This window comes from Centruroides sculpturatus, unplaced genomic scaffold (genome assembly GCF_000671375.1).
Source record: "Centruroides sculpturatus isolate CEXI.00-Female unplaced genomic scaffold, Cexi_2.0 scaffold801, whole genome shotgun sequence".
Lineage (NCBI taxonomy): Eukaryota > Metazoa > Arthropoda > Arachnida > Scorpiones > Buthidae > Centruroides > Centruroides sculpturatus.
The window spans coordinates 196121-211032 of NW_019385405.1; the positions used below are offsets into that span (position 1 = coordinate 196121).

The following is a 14912-nucleotide window of genomic DNA, read 5'->3' on the forward strand; positions in this document are numbered from 1 at the left end:
TGAATCGTATAAAAAAGGCCCCGGAGTTGTACAGAATTAGTCAGTGGAAACAGTTTTACCTTTTACTTTAATAAAAGATTTTTGTAAATTAAGAACTATAATAAGAATTAATTATAGAAATCTTAAACAAGAAAACTATAAAATATTGAAAAGAATGCCTTCTGAAAATGGTGATTGTCGAAAAAAAATTAAAAAGTTAAGTAAGATAATCACATATTAAAAAGTATAGCTCATTAATTTGTTAAATAAATATTAAACAAAAGACTTGTAAATTTATTGACGTACAGTACACTTATTAAATCCGAAAATTCTACAGTAGTTTACATTTAGTAGTAATTTAATAATTAATTAAGAAATGATTTAATATTTTATCGTATTTTGTTATTTGAAAGATCTGTGATGTTGAAGTAGAAGACTTGCTGTGACGTCACATAGATCCAAGGTCATGCTAACAAATATACGGGATCTGGCCATCCTTGTAGTTTAAAGTCCTTGCGGTACGCCACTGGCTGTAATGTAATAATCTTAATCTTCGCTATCGTTACTTTTTGCCCAAGTAACGCCCGGCTTATCTGCTAGTTGTGATATAAAAAATACATTTAGAGAAGTCTACGGTTTTTAATGGTTTATCGAACAAACGAATACGAATGGACCTTAGACCATCACTGACGCGCAATTAACTGATTGCCCTGGAAGACGGCTTCTTACAGAAACTAGCTTCCCTTTCATCAAATATCACGGCACGCCACTGGTAGCAACCCGAATTTCTTCTGCCTGAACCAAGACAGAAGCTTTGATTAAAGATGTTTTGGCACCCTATTCATTAGAAAAGACATTAGAAGAGTTAGAAAATATTCCATTCATAGGAATTGCAACCGATGGTAGCAATCACAAAGATGCAAAGATATTTCCAGGTATAATTCATTATTTTAATCACAAAACTATTGGAATTGAACATAAACTTGCCCAGATGACATCAGTCTCAAACGAAAAAGCAGCTATCATTAAGGACTTGTTAACAAATACACTGAGAAAATTTAATTGTTTACAAAAATGTGTTGCTTTTGGGGGAGACAACTGCAACACAAATTTTGGATCATGTGGACATGTTGGAAAAAATATCGTGTTTGCATTGCTAAGACAAGACATTACGAATTTACGTCGAGCATGATTCCACTGACGTTCCAAACGCCGTTATCAAACTTCTAGGCTTACAGGATGGCGGCGCTGAACGTCCGACGTTCACGTTTTCGCAATGAAAACATCGGCCGCAACCTCTCTATTAGCTCAAGAAATCTCACAAGTTAGATCAATATCAAGAGTGAAAACACGATGAGAGATAAGAAAAAAGTTAATTGCCAAATATTGGAAAGTCCATTATTTCTCGTATTTGATGGTAATTTTAATTATATGCAATACGTACTGTACAGTACATATATAATAAGCCTATTATTAGTGCAATCAACTTTGTGATAAAATTATATTATTAAAATTGAACTAGCATACAAGTGTAGCGTGTAATCCAGCATATATTAAGTATTGAAACGTCTAGTTATAGCATTGTTATTTTTTAAATAGAAACTATATAATTTAAAATTGACGATTCCCTATAAGTTATGAAAGAGTATAAGTACAGATTATAAATAGTAAATGAGACATATTTTAAATTAATTTTTTAAATTGTAAAATTCTACGAGAAAAAGCAATAAGCTATGAATAATCTTATCATATAAGGCTGCATAGTATACTGTATAAAAATTTTCAGAACTTCTTCGAAATGTAGAGATACAAAAAGGAGACTGCTTATTTATACTGTTTTTAAAACCATCGCCAGATTGTTGAGTTTTGATGCTTTCAATATATAAACAGATAATTGATGAACTATAGTTACTAATACGTTATTCTGCTTTGGTTCCGAAAAATCCCGACGATAGTTATGAACGATCGTTGGGAAACGAAGAAGAGAAAAGGCGATCTCAGCCCTTTTTATATTGAAGGAAGATTTTTGTCAAGAAAGTGAAAAAAACTATTTTTTGCTTAATTAACGTGACACCAGTCATTTTTACTACTGTTTGTAGCGAAATCGATATTTTATTTCGTAATTCATACACGTTTAAAATTACAATGAAGTACTGAACGATTAACATAAAAATAATTGTAGTAAGTTTATTCCTATGTTTTGAGTATGACATCAAGTTTCAAGGTCTTCAAAGTTGGGTTTACTCGCAAACGTTCGTATCCGTCATCATCTAACTCAACAGTTTAGTACGCTTTCCAAAAGTCAGAATATATTATACTTTCTACTTAACATTATTTCGTATAGGATCAATCGATGTTTTAGCTGAACGGTCTAGCACGGCGATTAAAATACGCTGTTTCGATTCAAGGCTGACTCCATCGAATAGCCACTGCTGCAGAAGAACAAGTCCGGCATTTTGTTTTCTACGTGTAAATCGACTTTGTACACCTCAACGACAGTGTTTGCACCACCTAATTTTGCAATAATTAAAGATATTAAAAAATGATACAAACATATTCTAATCAATAATCATAATGGGATTTTTCATTTTCAAACTCACCATGTAAGATTGCAATTTCTAGGAAATACGAAATGCAATTTCTTCGTAAGTTGACAATTGCCACATTCTAAAATCCAGTTTAAATAGAATATTAACAAAACTTAAGAATTAAGGCGAACTTTGAAAGAAAAAGAAGAAAAACACATTACAGTATTTAACTTTAAAGTAGGCTACATCACTCCTACCAAGTAACGTAATTTACATAACATGATGTTGAATGACTCAACTATGAAACGCGGTACTATGCGAAGGAGGTTGAAAAATAACACTTTTATTTATTTAACTTTTAATATTATTCTAATTTCAACTTTGGTTAATGTTCAGGGTCGTAGACCATCATGGCGGCTCTTCCTGTTTTAGCCTCGAAACCGGACCGTTTTGGAGACGACGTGTCACGTCACGACGCGAGCGAACGGCGGCGGCTGCTGCGTCGCGATAAACGGGGAAAACCGATGCGCGGGTTAACGTCTATATACGTAGACTCATGGCGGCTCATCCCTGATTCCGCAAAAAGAAAAGGAAACAGTGGGGACGCACGTTCTAACCTAACCTAACCTATTCTGATAATTTATCATAATTATTACGAATTATATTATTAGAATCGGTTAGGTTAGGTTAGGTTAGAACGTGCGTCCCCACTGCTGGAATCAGCGCCGGCGCTGCCGCGGCGCAGCAGCCGCCGCCGTTCGCTCGCGTCGTCATGTGACACGTCGTCTCCAAAGCGGTCCGGTTTCGAGGCTAAAATAGGAAGAGCCGCCATGATGGTCTACGACCCTGCACATTAACCTCAACTTTATCACGAAAATTATACCAACACGAAAATGCGCTAATCATTTTCGATATCAAACGTGTATAATCATTGTTTAAATTTGTAATCGATTTTTATAACATTAATACAAAGAAAAGGGTAGTTTTGCATTCTAATTAACTTTATATACAATTTAATCTAAATTAAAGCAAATATTAAGAAGAGAATCGCATTTCATCGATTGACTGGTGTCCTATTAAGCAATGTACTGTACCTAAATTTTAAGGAATATTAATACTGTCTTACCAACATTTCATTCAGATTTTGAATCTGTCTACAGAATATTTCGTTATTGCTATTAATTTATTACTTTTAACGAATAAAACAAATAATTTTTCAATGATTGTTCAAATTATATTTGAACAGAGATTATGTGTAAAAACTGACAATAACTTAATTGTTAGTCTGTAAACCGAAGGTTACTACAAGTAAGGACATACAGTGTACACAGAAAGAAAATTGCTAGATAATTTTAAAATGGCAAGTTATAAGTACTTAAAAGCTTTTACCTAGCATTCAGGAAGGATAAGTGACGAATCTAGCTGTAGGTTTGTAATCTGCTAAATAGCAAAATGCTGCTGACAACGATGACGACAAAGATTTGTGGATGCCGAAGACTAAAATGCAATTAAATATACTTTATATCATAACATTGTTTTCTTGTATGATTTTTTGTTTTAACTGGAATTTAATTAAAAACATCGAATCATTTTATATTCGTTACAAATTGAATATTAAATTCGTTACAGTTATCTATGTTTGTTACAGATTAATTAATTAAGTTATGACGCATTGCCTAATGCTTTAAAAATGTTCAAATTATCCAATGGCGTTAAAGGAATTCGAGGGATGTTAAAAAATGAAAATTTTGACTTTTGTCAAAAGTATTGGCCAATAAGATATTAGACTTTACCGTTTACGACCAATCAGAAAATGAGGCCAGCTATAAATTTGTTTAGATGCTCAGATTCGTTACAATCTTTACTATGGGCGTAAGGCTGCTTTTTAATGCTTTTTAATTTTTTCGTTCTGGTGTTTTAAAATATAATATTGGTAATTATATTTTTATTATAATTGTTTTTAATCTAATTTTAAAGGGAGAAGAAAAAATAATTTTTTTAGTTTTCTTTTTTAATTTTAAATTCCTAAATCGTCTGAGGTAATGAATTAAACATTTTAAAATTTATTTCTTAGGCTAAAGAAACTAAATATGGGAACGCAACAGTTTTATTTTAAATGGAAAAATTACGAGGAAAATATGATGTCTAGTTTCAAGCAATTTTTAACTACAGAACATTTGATGGACGTCACTCTGTCCTGCGAAGGCAGACAAATGAAAGCCCACAAGTTGATATTGAGTGCAAGTAGTTCACTTTTAAAAAATATTTTTCAGGATAATCCCCATCAGTATCCCATCATCGTCCTAACGAAAACAAAGTATTCTGATCTGAAAATGATTCTGGATTTTGTTTATAACGGCGAAATTTTCGTTCCCAGCAGTCAATTAGCTGGACTTTTAAAAACTGCCGAATTACTGAAAATAGATGGTCTAGGTCCATTCATAGAAGCCCCTAAAGAAGTAATAGAGGAATCTACTAAAGTTTCCACTTCGCAACCAAAGAAAGAAAAAAGGAAGAGAACATCCTCGAGTGAATCTGACGAAGTCCATGAGATTCCCTCTAAAGTTAAGTTGTCTGAACCCCCTGTTTTATCTCCGAACTTGAAAGAAATACCTGTTTTTACATTAAATGAAGATGCTATAAAAAATGAATCGGTCAAGGACGAAATCGAAATAATCGAAAATCCCCCGATAATCAGAATTGATGATGATGATAATATTGAGATTAAAAGGGTGAGCATATATCATTTTCTTTTGGTTTTTTTTTTATGAATGTCTTCGTTTCATATTTTGAAAATTTATAGATATATAAGCATAATATGAAGTTAATAATTTATTAGATTGCAACAATTTTGATTAATGCAATATCTATATATTTTTAGGAAGAGGAAAATGAAATGTTTGAAATCGGTTCAGATGGAGCGTTCGATTCATCACAGAATCAACTTGCTTGCACAGTTACGTCCGATCCAACGGTATTCGACACATCACCAAAATTTGTACCTACTATTTCAAAAGAAATCAAAATAAGCGATGCAATGAGTGAAATGATAGACGACGATAATGATCAATTGTCAGAAGATTTTACATTTCAACATCACTTTTCTCTTCAATCTTCGACTCCTAGTTTGGATATTGGTAACTGATAAATATATTCAGTAAATAAAATCATTATAAACATTTTTTAACATTTACAATAATATATATTAACTTGTAGCATCGACGAGTCAAAATCGTTTGGATGAAAACGTTTCCGAAAATGATCAAGAAGAAACCATGTCCGAGCAATCACTAGACAGTAGTTCCTTTCATGATCCTAGTTTGTCAGAATCAAATAATTCTAAGGGTAAGACATTTTTGTTGTTTTCTATCAGGGGGTGGATCTACATAAGGACTAATAGGGCTTAAGCCTGTGCCCCGAAGTATCAAGGACCCACAAAAATTGAATTATCATAAAATTTGAATACCTTTTCATTAACAATGAGCACTTATCGTAAAAAATAGTTACTATAAATTATAAGAATGTTTTATTGTAATCAATTTCTTTTAATCTAACAAAAAATGGGACCCCATTGGACTTCAATAAGCCCTAGGCATCGAAAAACCTAGATCTGCCCCTGCTTTCTATACATAATTGGTCTAATGTAGAATTTAATCTATGACCATTTCATCTCACGAGAGATACGAAATTGAAATTTCTCCAATTAAAACAAGTATCTCTCGTTATATGAAATCTTCATTCTCATAAACGAAAACAGATTTTTTTTTTTCTTACACTAGGGAGGTTGCCGCTGAAGTTTTCATCTCGAAAACAGCGGCGCTCTACGTTCGACGTTTACGTTTTATAGATAAACTTCGGCTGCAACCTCGCTACTAACGACATCTATATATTATGTGTGTGTATATATATATATATATATACACACACACATAAGTATAATATAAGTATATATAATTTTACTTTATTCCTCTATATAAAATTAAGAATGTTTAATGTATGTAGAATATTATATGTGTATTGAAGAATCTCCTTAATTTTTGAAAATCCGTCGTAAATCGAATTCCAACTTTTAACATAGGTGTAATGATTTGTAAAAATTTAATTAAAAAAAGTAATATAATACGAACCAGTGTTGTAAAAATTATGAAACTGTACATCATAAAGTATTAAAATTTATACAGTATTTGTATGTGAATATCTTTGGAAACTGTCGAAATAAAAAGTTTTTTTTGTATTTTTATAATTTTTTGTTTTAAAAGTATTTTTATTAAAAGATTAAAAATTATATAGTTTCTTATTATTTTAATTTCATTGGGGTCAGTCATATTTGTGTTAAATCTGTGGACAGTCCCATAAAATTAAATTTTAAGTCTGCATTTTTCTTGAAATTTTTACTCCCCTCCTCCCATTGTCCAAGTTCCTGTAACTTCTCCCCTCTTTGGACGTTCAGCAAAACTCAACCACCCTCAAAATTTTTATCACCATCAATAATAAATGTATAAAATGTGTAAATTTAATGAAATAAAACTGATGTCTATTTGATGTTCAACCCCTCCTCTCTCCTCCGTTCCAATTTATTTAAGGCCATTTATGGATAACCCTATGTTTCTAGAAAATCGTAGGAAATGACAAGACGGTTAAAGCAGCCTAGCGTTTGAGAAATCCGGAATCGAATCAGGACAACTCAAGAAAGTTTTCTTGATCCGTCTGTCCCCATTTATTACTCGATCACTCCCCTCTTGTTGGCTATGCCAAAACCCATAATAGATACGAGGGGTGCATTTGGAAATTATAACCATTAATCCTATGGTTGGTCAACTCCATCTTTTTACGACTTAATCAACACCTGATCGATCACTCGCTGAGAGTGATCAGGTGTTGATCAATCCAATCAATGGATCATCGTCAGGTTAATTAACCTGACGATGATCCATTGATTGGATTGAAAACGTTTGTTTAAAAAATAAATCTCTCAGCGAGTGATCATGTGTTGATTTAAGTCATTATTTTCTGCTGAGCATGCTTTGGGTTGTCCATCTTTTTACTTTCAATTTCTTCCCAAGCTCCGACAGATGGCGCTAAGAACAGCTGTTCTGTACAAGGTCAGACAGGATACCAATGATCCCTATGGAGCAATTATCGATCCGCAGTTTCAAGGTCACTGTATAGAATTCATGCTAGCTACTTGATGTAAACTGTACGTTCCTTCCAGTTCGTGCCACGGAATTCCTTTCATAATTTCAAATAGTATTTTTTCGTTTTAATAGTTGCTCTTGACACAAAATTAAAGGCTTTAGCTTTTTATTTCGAAATCTACTTTATTATATGTACCATTGACAATTATGATGATAAATTTATTTGGTTTTGAAATGCAAAATTAGAAAAGAAATTTGGAGACAGTTGTTAAGAATTTATTTAGTTTTCTATATTCACATGCATTTTCACAAATTGCAAACAGGAGCTTAGATTAAAGTTTTATAAATTTTGTGAGAATGGTTGGTATTTTTCCTCTCATCATCTAACTTTAGAAGGTTTACTTTACATATTATGTAGTGTTTGCGAGAGATAATTTCCTTCATTTAGGAACTTTGACTAAACATTTGATGTCCAGGGAAATGCTCTCATTCTGGCGCCATTGTCGAACGCCCGAGACTTTAGCCATCATTCTCCCAATCATAGGTACAGTCGACCCCCCTATAATTACGATTCCTATAAAACTACGAAAAAATATACTTATTTTGGAAATGTTGAGTCGGATTAGTGTAGAATCGATTCATTTTATGGAAGAAAACCTTTCTATCAGCCGTAGTCCGTAAACTTGACACGTGTCGGGCTGTGATTGGAACGACTTGTAAGAAATCGGATTCCTAATAAATTGGAACGTATCTATATCTTATAGGGGGAGTCGACTGTAATATAATCATTTTATGTAAACTCTTCCACGTCAGGATAGCCAGAGATTTAGAATTAGATATCCTCACATATTTTGATGGTGAAGTTCGATCATTTTTTTTATCATAGTCTTCATTTATTTGTACTGTATTTACATTGTTATAACTTCGTAAAATAAATATATAGTTAGGTTAAAAACTGTCGTTTAGATTGATTTAATGCCTGACTCCATCGTAGGCCCACGTAATTCACGAATTTCCCATAACCCACTTAACTTACGTATTAGAGGTTGAGGCGCACGTTTTAAACGTGTACGTGTGACGTTCGGCGCCGCTTTCCCGTAAGCCTAAAAGTTTGACGATGGTGTTTGGAATGTCGAGCGTGATTCCACCGACTATCCAAACACCATTGTCAAACTTTTAGGCATACGGGAAAGCGGCGCCGAACGTCACACGTACACGTTTAAAACGTGCGCCTCAACCTCTCTATTAATTTAAACTTCCTTAAATCTCGGTAACACAAGTTTGGTTCGCGAACTACGTCGCAAAAGTAGACTGCGGTGTCAGGAATCTTGACAATTTGAGTTTTAAGTACGCAAACAACTCTCAACAACTTTCGATATTTTAACGCCATCCCCGTGACGCGGCAGGTATACCGGATCCGATCCCGTTCTATTATAAATTGACAAAAAGCTTACTTTTGAGGGTAGAAACGAGTTTTATAAAAAGTTGTAAATGCTGAGTAAAATTTTCATTAAGCCCAACCCCTCTCGAAATATAACACGTCTCCACCTCCTAGACCTTTAATACCAAAATCTAATAGTATCAATGCCCTTTATACATAAGCTACCATACAGAATTTAGTTTCTTAAGGCTGCTATACACGATGGGTTAATCCTCAAAGAAGTAACCATGCATGCCTGATTTTGAGTAATTCCTGGAAGTGTGTGGGGGAAAATTTAAGTTTCGGCGAACTGTACCGACCACCTGAGTAGAATCGCCTATACTCATTAGGTTAATCCTCAAAGGAGTAATCATGCATGCGTGACCTTTATAATTATTGGTAGTTTATGGGGGAAAATTTAACAGCTTCGGCGAACTGTTCCGACCACCTGAGTAGAATCGAAAAACCATTTGATTTTCCTGGCGCAGTGTCAGACTGCGCAGGCCGACCTAAACGTCTGTGAGAACAATGTCTCGTGAATGTTTGGAAGAATTATTTTCTATAACCTTATTAACTTTTATTATTTATAACCTAATAAATTAATTTTTCAGGTTATAAATTATTTTCGGATCAAAAATTTCTTGAGTAAATTAAAATTATAAATAATTTTAATATTTAGAAAACTTCTCAATTCATTTCTTCCGTTTTCATAAAACATCTTGATACTCTTTATCATTTTCTTCTACATTTTAAAAAATTTATTGTTTTAATATCCAAGTAAATTAAAACATGACAACTTAAAATAAGACAAAGTTTAATAAATTCTTTTTAATTATTAAATTATAAAATTAATTTGCGATAATAATGTTTACAATTTGTACTAATATCGGATGTGGTTGAGAATTATTAATATATATTCGTCTATAAAATTTAATCCATGAATTTTTTTGGTAGTAAAATCGACTTGCCATTGATCTTTCGCTGATAATTGATGCTTTTTAACATAATCTATAGCTCAAGATTTCTCTTGAAATAATTTTGTGATCTGAAATAATTCCATTAAAAAATTATTCGTATGAAAAATTAATTTTGTGATCAGTGCTACCCAAACCACTACTACTACTATTTACACCATAGACTTCTATGCAAACTTTTTTCCCGCGAGTTTTAATAGAATTTGTTGCCAATAAACATCAGTGGCTTAATAATAAACACAATGGCGTAGCGAACATAACTGCACCCGGGCCGCGACACTATATTGGCGCCCCCTCCCCCTCCAGAAACAAATTTTGTTTTTCTTGGAAACCATTTGGCTCCCCTCTGCCAGTGGCGCCCGGGGCAAGCTGCCCCACCCTCTGCTGAGAAGTTTTCTTCGTTTGTGGGGGATAGGAAATTCTGAAGTTCCTCAAGGTCAAGCAGCCTCAAAGGATTAACCCATCGTGTATAGCCGCCTTTAATCATTACCCCATCTTGAGATATTAAACGAAATAGACGCCAACACACACGAACGGAATTATTATTATTTTTTTACTTATTTGGATTTATGTCTCAAAACTGGAGATTTGCAAAAAACTTGGTTGGTCAAATTTGACAGGATTCCAATGCTTTCACTTGTTATGTATACATAAAAGCCCAGAAAATAAAAAGCTACATTAGGTATTAAGAAATTCTTTTTGGTATTCCATCCAGGGAGCCCACTCTTATCTGCCTGTCACTGTTTATTCAATCTAATCTTTTTGAGAAATCATTCTCTTATACTCTGAACTGGAAGCTTGCTACAATCCAACTGGCACCACAAACTTGACTCTGCCTTTCTAAGATATCATCCACTCATACTCCATTCAAGACACTCACTCCCACTTGAAGTGGTGCACAACTCAGAAAGTTTTGATTAACTACTGTATATAGTGGTTTCCAATTTGTTTATTTCCAACAATGGTTTTGGAGAGGTGTTTTTAAAAATTTAGTAATATTGTTAAAAATTAAATTTAGATCGTTTCAGTTTATATTAGACTAAAAGTTCTTCCTAGTGCTTTTTCAGACCTCTGGTCTACAAAAAGTTTCACTGATTGTAGAAACACTTCTGTAATTTATATTGTTTCATAGAACTGTTTAGTTCTACATTAAATTAGCTAATCATCTGCTCAACAGATTACAGGACAACACAATTTACTGTTTAATATAGTCTGAGCCAGGGCTAGTACAAGAGTATCTGATATTACAAGAGTGCCTCTAATATTAGTATACACACCCTCATATATACTCTCACAAGAACATACATATGCCTAATGAAATTTTTAAAATTATTATGAAAATTGTTAGTGTTAATTAATAAAATGGATTGTAAAATTAATCTTTTCTTTGTTTACAAGTAATGCTGGCACTTAACTGTAAAACTGACCATGGTCTGAGTATGTAAATAATACCTGATCTGAGTTGTGCTAAAACTTTAGTCCTATCTTTTGTTCATATAAGTAAACATTTTGATATTTTTATGGTATAGACATTATTTTATATCCTATAGATTGATTGTTATTAAAGTTCAAGATAAGAGCATTTAGTTTTATTCATAATTTTAAAATATGGAATAATTATTATATAGTTCATTTGAGTTGTGTTATACAGTTTATCCCCCTATAACACAGGTTCCTATAGTTCGGATTCCTATATCACGGTGAAAAAATTGCGACAGTATTCGTACAAAAATGTAAAAAACCTCCTATAATTCGGTAAAACGTCATCGCCAACTCGTGTTGCGACAGGATTGCACAAACCATTGAGTTTAAATGAGCAGCGGACCTACTAAAAACAATTTATTATTTAACGTCCATAAAAATTATATTTATATTAATGATGTCTCCAAAGTTCAGCAAATTTTTCGCAAAAAAAATAATTTATCAGGAAGCACGCAAGCGCCATTCGACAGCAATCTCCGCGACGAAAACAAGCTTAAGCAACAACTCGGTAAGTAATCCTACAATTTTTTGTTTATAGCATAGTTTATATGGATTATTCCCAAAAAATTATATGTATTTTGGAAATGTTGAGTCGAATTAGTCTACAATTGATTAATTTTATGGAAGAAACTTTTCAAACAGCCGTCAGTCATCAGTCAAACAGCCGTAGTCAGTAAACTGCATACATGCCGGGCTATGATTGGCTGGACTCGTAAGAAATGGATTCCTAAAAACAGGAACGTATCTACCATGTTATAGGGGGGTCGACTGTATTTAAATAATCAAAAATAGTATAATATTTATTACACTCTTGTAGTGGAAACAGGTATCTTGTTATCAATTTAAATTTAGCTCAAGAGATTTTAGGTTTGAACATACGTACATCTGAATGCATGGTAAAAGTGTCTAAACAAGTTAATTGCAAATGAAGCAAAACAACACTATTCACTTATTGTAAAAAGAAAAATTTTCTTAAAGTTTGATGATAACACTATGGAACATTTTTATAGGAATACTAGCTGCAAGGACCCGCTTTGCTGGGTTTTTATTTGTGGGCAAAAAGTAACGATAGTGAAGATTAAGATAATTACATTATAGCCAATCTTACCCATTTTCACAGAATGCAAGAATTAGGTCCCCCATTTCCAGACTAATTAGAGAATTTTTACGTCCAGTCAAACGAACTATTTTCAATTTGATCAATTTTCTGGAACGTTTACAATCGTTCTATAATCGAACCAATTCAAATTCGAATACAAATTCAAAAATTTTTTAAATCGAAATAGAAAATCTTCCACTTTCAATCACTTTCAACTCCATATCTCCTGCACCCTTATAGCTATAGAGACACAACCACCATAGTACACGAATGGAGACTTGGGGCTACTACCACATACAAACACCATTCATATGCGATGTGTAGTTTTGGCTGAAAAGTGAAATATAGGGACACACACGTCCATTTATATATATATAGATGTAAAATGAACATATATTGCAAAAATATGAAACTCTGGTATAAGTAAAATAAAAAAAAATATGGAGTGATATTATAAGTTTATATACAAACATGGTAGAAAAAATTTAAATTATGAGATTCTGAAGTAATTAATAATAGGTGGTTAATTATACAGTAAAAAAACCCCATTTTTTCCTCTCTCCACCTGGCATTTCCATTGCCCTCTGGCCCAATAGATAAAAGACAATCAAATAACCTTACAAATCAACAATCTTTAACATGTTTTGAATAAGTTTTGGAGATAAATTTAAACATTAATTATTGATAAGGAAGAATGAATGTCAAAATCGGTTAAATTATGAGGTAAAATGAGTCAGAACACCTGGCAAAAAAATCAACAACCTGGCTGAGTCATCAAATTTTTACAACCCGTATCTGCCAGACCAGTGACACATCTCGACCTTAGACCACATTAAATCAAAATCACCAGATTCTACTCCTAAGCTCAGGGAGAACAAAAAGGGCTAGAACTCAATCATCAGGGCAATTGCCAAAAACTGCCAACTCCTTGCCAGTCCACCTGTCAATCATCTCTCCACCGGTATCAAACCTCAGAAGATTTTGTCGTCCAAGTCAAATTCCTAATGAGGTATTATGTTTACCAGTTTTATGTAAACTCTCTCTCAGTCTTTAGTTTGTAAGTAGATCAATAGTCACCCAGAACTTGGTCCCTAAAGACCCTCTTAACTGGGAAACTGTTAATTATTCCAACTCAATTGTATCTGTCTCTTGTAATCCTTTGTTTTTATATTAAAGCAACCATTTAGATAACAAGTTTATCTTGTGTATTGCCAACACCTTATCGATGACATCGCTAACTCTTCCTAAACACACTAACTCAAGCCACGACAGACACCATGAACGGTCTTCAGTGGACAGACATCAGGAAAAAGGATCAAGTCTTGCGTCTTCACCCCCGGCTTCAAAATCATCATAAAGAATTTTATTAGTTTTTGTTAGCCTATATTTCTTAATAATACTTTGTAAAAAATAATAAAGTTTGCTTATTATAAACAAAATCATTGAAATAAAATTTAATACTGAAAGAAATTTTCTTTGCTAATCCTATAAAGATAATTAACAATGTAAAATCTTATGATATAATTTATTAAGTATAGAAATTAATTTTTTTAACAAACAATGCATTTATTGACTTTTCTGTAAATATATAAATAAGGTTCAAACCTTTCAGAAACAAAAAGTATTAAAAAATAATTTACAATTGTTACTTACAATTTGTCATAAAAATACAATTCAATTTGATATTAAAATATTTTACATCCAACTCTATTATTATGACTTTACCAGCATGGCTGTAGGACCTTTAAATAACTGTACGTAATAATTCAATTCCATCCACCACTTTTTATTAATAATTTGGGGAAATTTCATCTAGAATATAACAACAAAAATAAATTTTGCAATAGTTAGGATGTATTGGATTATTATCCTATCTATAATATATAAGTTTATACAATAATACAGCGCTGTCCAACTGGCGGCCCGCGGGCCGTATACGGCCTGCCAAATAATTTTTACGGCCCGCGAGTACATTTTACTATGAATAAATTTATGTTACTAAATTATTATTATTAATAAAATTATTTTACTACCGTGTTTCCCCGAAAATAAGACAGTGTCTTATATTAATTTTTGCTCTGAAAAATGCGCTAGGTCTTATTTTTAGGGAATGTCTTATTTTTTCCAGGAAGAAGAATTCACATTTATTATTGAACAAAAAATTTCCCAAGTCGAACTTAGACGAGAGTGACGTATATCCGGTGTGTCGAACTGTCGCCTTTTTATAGCGTCAACATCGGACTCGCTGACCAATTAGTGCTTACTGAACCGTAGCACTATGCAAATGTCATGTGG

The 14912-nt window shown here is 32.9% G+C and overlaps 2 protein-coding genes and 1 long non-coding RNA gene across 7 annotated transcripts in view; 1 reads left to right on the plus strand and 2 right to left on the minus strand.

Annotated features, from left to right (window-relative positions):
* Positions 1–2074: 2074 nt before the first annotated feature.
* On the minus strand, positions 2075–4336 carry LOC111638611. The gene is made up of 3 exons (XR_002758899.1): positions 3897–4336; positions 2580–2646; positions 2075–2490 (listed from the first exon to the last, which is right to left on the minus strand). It is a non-coding gene; the product is annotated as an uncharacterized LOC111638611 (long non-coding RNA).
* A 3-nt stretch (positions 4337–4339) lies between these two features.
* On the plus strand, positions 4340–13980 carry LOC111638610 (protein bric-a-brac 2-like). 4 transcript variants are annotated; one of them, XM_023384351.1, is made up of 5 exons: positions 4340–4440; positions 4582–5239; positions 5389–5644; positions 5724–5852; positions 7571–7666. In XM_023384351.1, exons 2-5 carry the CDS (start codon positions 4598–4600, stop codon positions 7627–7629), a joined length of 1086 nt encoding a protein of 361 aa, XP_023240119.1. In that variant the 5' UTR covers positions 4340–4440; positions 4582–4597; the 3' UTR covers positions 7630–7666. The 4 variants fall into 4 exon arrangements, with proteins under 4 accessions (XP_023240119.1, XP_023240118.1, XP_023240121.1 ...); XM_023384353.1 differs by lacking the exon at positions 7571–7666 and adding an exon at positions 13794–13980 and having other exon boundaries at positions 4341–4440; XM_023384352.1 differs by lacking the exon at positions 7571–7666 and adding an exon at positions 6510–6618 and having other exon boundaries at positions 4341–4440.
* Positions 13981–14178: 198 nt separating this feature from the next.
* Positions 14179–14912, minus strand: part of LOC111638612 — an 8970-nt gene continuing 8236 nt past the window's right edge. The window contains exons 5-6 of one of the 2 annotated variants that reach the window (XR_002758900.1): positions 14271–14429; positions 14179–14195 (exon numbers count right to left, since the gene is read on the minus strand). Coding sequence is in view for 1 of the 2 variants with exons in the window: in XM_023384354.1 (XP_023240122.1) it covers positions 14331–14429 (99 nt within the window). In the remaining variant the exon portion in view is untranslated. Of the gene's footprint in view, positions 14430–14912 lie in introns of both variants that reach the window. The other variant, XM_023384354.1, reaches the window with a different exon arrangement.